This window comes from Amaranthus tricolor, chromosome 8 (genome assembly GCF_026212465.1).
Source record: "Amaranthus tricolor cultivar Red isolate AtriRed21 chromosome 8, ASM2621246v1, whole genome shotgun sequence".
Classification (NCBI taxonomy): Eukaryota; Viridiplantae; Streptophyta; class Magnoliopsida; order Caryophyllales; family Amaranthaceae; genus Amaranthus; species Amaranthus tricolor.
In genome coordinates this window covers 8658186-8662486 of record NC_080054.1, presented here as the reverse complement: position 1 = coordinate 8662486, position 4301 = coordinate 8658186, and the positions used below count along the sequence as shown (strand labels likewise).

Sequence of the window (4301 nt, the reverse complement as noted above, 5' to 3'; positions counted from 1 at the left end):
GGGCTACTGGGTTACTGGGAGGAGTCGACTGTCTGGGAGCGAGTCTGGGAGTCTTAGAGACTCAGAGTCTCAGACTGCGAGAGGAGAGCGAGAGACTGAGAGTGGGAGATGGGAGTCTGTTTGGGAATTGGGATTTGGGAGGGAGACTGCTACTGGGAGTGGGGGAGGCCGAGATTCAGGGTTTCAAATTCAAATGAGGGATTCAGGGTTAGGCTGATAAAAAAAATATTAAAAAAAAATAAAACGGGTCCTCCAGATCCGCGGGTCCGAGTCTGGGTATTTTTCTCAGATCCGGATCCAGACCTGTGAAATTTAAAAGGATCCGGATCCGACGGGTCTATATTTTAGGACCCAGATCCGTGAAAACGGATACGGATCCACGGATCCGGGTCGGGTCCAGTACCCATTGCCATCCCTAATTGCGGCCTATGATCCGACCCGATTAAAGCGGGTCAGCCGATCCGAAACATATAATTTTTAAAAAAATAATGACCTGCCATTAAGGCTTTGGGTCAGCGGGTCGACGGATCAGGTTTTTTGAACACCCTTAGAAATAAGTACTAATTCGCCTAATTTGCAGCATGTAGACTGAAAAAGATATTTAACGTTGTTTCAAACAAATATCGTTATGATGGGTAAAAATGACGTTAAATATATTATTTTCGGTCTATGTGTCGGAAAATAGGCGAATAAGCACATGCTTCGACCGGATTTCCGAAAGAATTGCCCTATAAGAGTAATCGCAACGTCTATTTTTTGAAAACTATGTAATTATGATGGGTAAAAACGATATTAAATTGCTAAAACGCAATGCTACTATTGCTAATTAGGAAAGTCAAAGGTGATTAAAGATGATCAACAAAATTCAAAAATAATTAATACTCCCTCCGAACCATTTTAATTGTCCCATTTGCTTGGGCACGGTTATTAGGGGTGGTGTGGGGTCCATTAAAAAGGTGGTAGTTGGGTATTTTTAAGTGATTAGATTAATTGTTAATGATTTTTCTCCTTTTGCTTAATAAAGTAGATAGAATTGAATTTTGGAGGGAAAAAATTGGGTTTCACATTTCCAATAGAATTAATTGACATTGATACATTTCCGAGATTGTTATAATTAACAAACCATTAAACTACTTAATTTAAATTACAAAAAATTACATCAAATAAATTACAAAAACCATCAAAATCATAAAATAAACTAAGTCTTCAATTCTTTGTTGATTTCTTCAACGTTTTTTGAACGGCAATTGAAAACAAGCAACCCTCTCGCCACATGCGCATGCGAATATTAAATCTTTCGTTGACTTCAGATTTTTAAAAAAAACAAACACGGTATGCATTTAGTATTCAAAATTAATTAAATAGCTACAAAAATCTGAAGGTTTTGATTTTGAAAAGAAACCATCAATGAAACTGAAATCCACATAAACCCAGCAATCATCAACAGACAGAGGAGCCAAGTAACATTGCAGGAAGCACATTAGTAAGATCCAGAAAGTTGAAACCCAATTTTTTAAAATGGCGCCAAATTAAAAAAAAAATTGCGCCTATACAACACCTCAAAACACCAAGATCATTGCATCAATATAATAAAAGCATTAAATAAAGAAGTCAGGAACTCAAATTAATTTCCACCGACCGACATTGAAGTACAATCATGGTTAAAAAAAAGAGCTAGATCATTTTAGTAGGAGTCAAATAATGCATGAGCTTTTATTGTCACTAAACAGTAAAGGGAAGCCAGCACATGGGGTCATCAATGAAATTGCCAAGAAGTACGATGTGCATAGGAGAACAGTAGGAAGGATATGGAGACAGATTTGGGATCAAATAAAGAATAATCAAGTACTAATAACTGTCAACAACAAGAAGAAAGGCAACAAAGGAAGGCCATCCATCCCCTTTGATGAAAAAAAGTTCAAGTCAATTGAAAAAGCGAAGAAGACAAGTTTAGCAACACTGTCAAAGGCCATGGGAGTTAGCCAAACCACAATTTGCAGATGGAAAAGAAAAAAGTACTTTTGAAAGCACACCAACGTAATCAAACCGTTACTTAATGACAAAAATAAACTCGACAGGTTAACTTTTTGTCTTACTAGTTGCATTTTAGATGAGCAAACAAGCAACTTCACATTTAATGACAAGTCAAATGTAGTGCACATAGATGAAAAGTTGTTTTACATTACAAGGATACAACAAACATTTTATCTGACTCCAGATGAAATAGAGCCACATATAGAAATCCAATCTAAAAGATTTGTGCTTAAGATCATGTTTATGTGTGCCGTAGCAAGACCAATCTTTTCTAGTGAAGGTGAGATGATTTTTGATGGAAAGATAGGCATATTTCCTTTTACACATGAAGTGGCAGCACAAAGAAGTTCAAAGAAACAGAAGAGAGGAGAGCTAGAGACCAAACCAATACAATCAATCACTAAAGTACACACAAAAGATATGATTGTGCACAAGATACTACCAGCAATTAGAAGTAAATGGCCACCATATTTAAGCAAAACGATATTCATTTAACAGGACAATGCTAAGCCACACATTTTAGATGATGATGTAGTGTTTAGAGAGGTGGCAACAGTTGATGGATTTAGCTTCCACTTAGTGCAACAACCTCCTAACTCACTAGATATGAATGTGCTTGACTTAGGGTTCTTTAGGTCAATACAATCGTACAACATCAAAAATCAGCATACAACTATGCACAGTTAGTAAACGCAGTGAGTGCAGCATTTGACAATCTACATCCAAATGCATTGAAGTATGTATGGATCACACTACAAGCATGTAAAGTTGAGGTTATTAAGAACCTAGGTGGTATAGATTATGACATTCCACACATGAACAAATCAAAACTTGCAAGGGAAGGGAGACTCCCACATTGTTTAGGGGTACAAAAGGAAATTATTTACGAGGCAATACGTTATCTGGACACAAAGGTGGATGAAACTACATTTGAGGTCATTTTATTTTACTTGGGGATCAAAGACGAACCATTTTCCCATCAACATCATTTACCTACAGCATCCACATAAACAACATCAACACCACACACAACAGCAACCACAAAGCCAACAACAACAACACAAACAATATTATCAGCAAAATCAAGAGATGCAACAGATATTCCAGCAAAAAATGAAGCAACATCACCAACAAAAGAAACAACAGCACCAACACCAAATCCATCTACATCAACAGAAGCAGCACCAGCATGAACACCAGTAACATGTAAATAGGACACACATGAGTATACTTTTGGGTTACCTTTTGTACTCACTTTTGGGTTACATTATTAGGTAAATGTTTAGGTCTAAACATGATGTAGAAATTAAATCATGAAGTAGTTTAACCGTAAATATATAGAAAGAAATGTCAGATTCAACAATTTATTGATGGCTTCAAAAACAAAATGAAAACAAATTCATCTCAGAGAACAAATTGTACTCATCACAGATAACCCAAATCCCAAACTAATTGTCTCCTACATCTGGTAAGAACATAGCCTCCTAAACATAATGTTTGGTGGCTTATGAACTGAAAACCCTAAATTGGTGGCAAAATAAGTGGATTTAGGGATTTTGTAGCTATAATCAACTGTTTACCCTCAAAAAAAAATCATATGGCAACAAAAATAGAACACGAACATAGACATGCATACCATACAAACCACATAAACAAAATCATCATTAGTCATAGAGGAAAGATGTATCCATACGAGAAAATGGGCCTCGAACGTCAAAATCAAACACCAAATCATCATCATCCAATGATTCTTCATCGGAGGAGGGGAACAAGTTCTCAATGTATAGATCTTGAAGATCCAGTTGTAAATCAAACATACCCTGCATTTCTTCATCTTTAGAAGTTATACTTCTTCCCCAGTTAGGATTCGTTTCAACAGAAGTCGTAGGAGATGGAGGTAGGCGATTGTTGAAGTCGAACCATGGATTAGGAGGTCCAATTGTAGGATCACTTTCTTGGGACGAAGACAACCAAGAAAGACAAGACCTTGGTGATGCCATGTTCGAAAAACCCAAAAAAGTAAAGAACAAACCCAGATCTTAAAAACCCCTAAAATTATTAAGGTTTTAAACGAAGACGAAGATGGTGGAAAAAAAATGAAGATGAAGATGATAAAAGTTAAACAGTAAGAATGGGGATGAAGATGAAGATGAAGATCATTGAAGAAGATGAAGAAAAAATCAAACGTTGAAGATGAAGATGAGAGAGGGAGAGATAGGGCTTCAGTTATAGGTATTAAAAAGGGAGGGAATGATTAAGATTATTAG

The 4301-nt window shown here is 36.5% G+C and overlaps 1 protein-coding gene across 1 annotated transcript; it reads left to right on the top strand.

The window, feature by feature from the left end:
- Positions 1-1701: 1701 nt before the first annotated feature.
- LOC130821487 (uncharacterized) lies at positions 1702-2721 on the top strand. The gene is made up of 3 exons (XM_057687274.1): positions 1702-2015; positions 2100-2439; positions 2533-2721. Exons 1-3 carry the CDS (start codon positions 1702-1704, stop codon positions 2719-2721), a joined length of 843 nt encoding a protein of 280 aa, XP_057543257.1.
- Positions 2722-4301: the final 1580 nt, after the last annotated feature.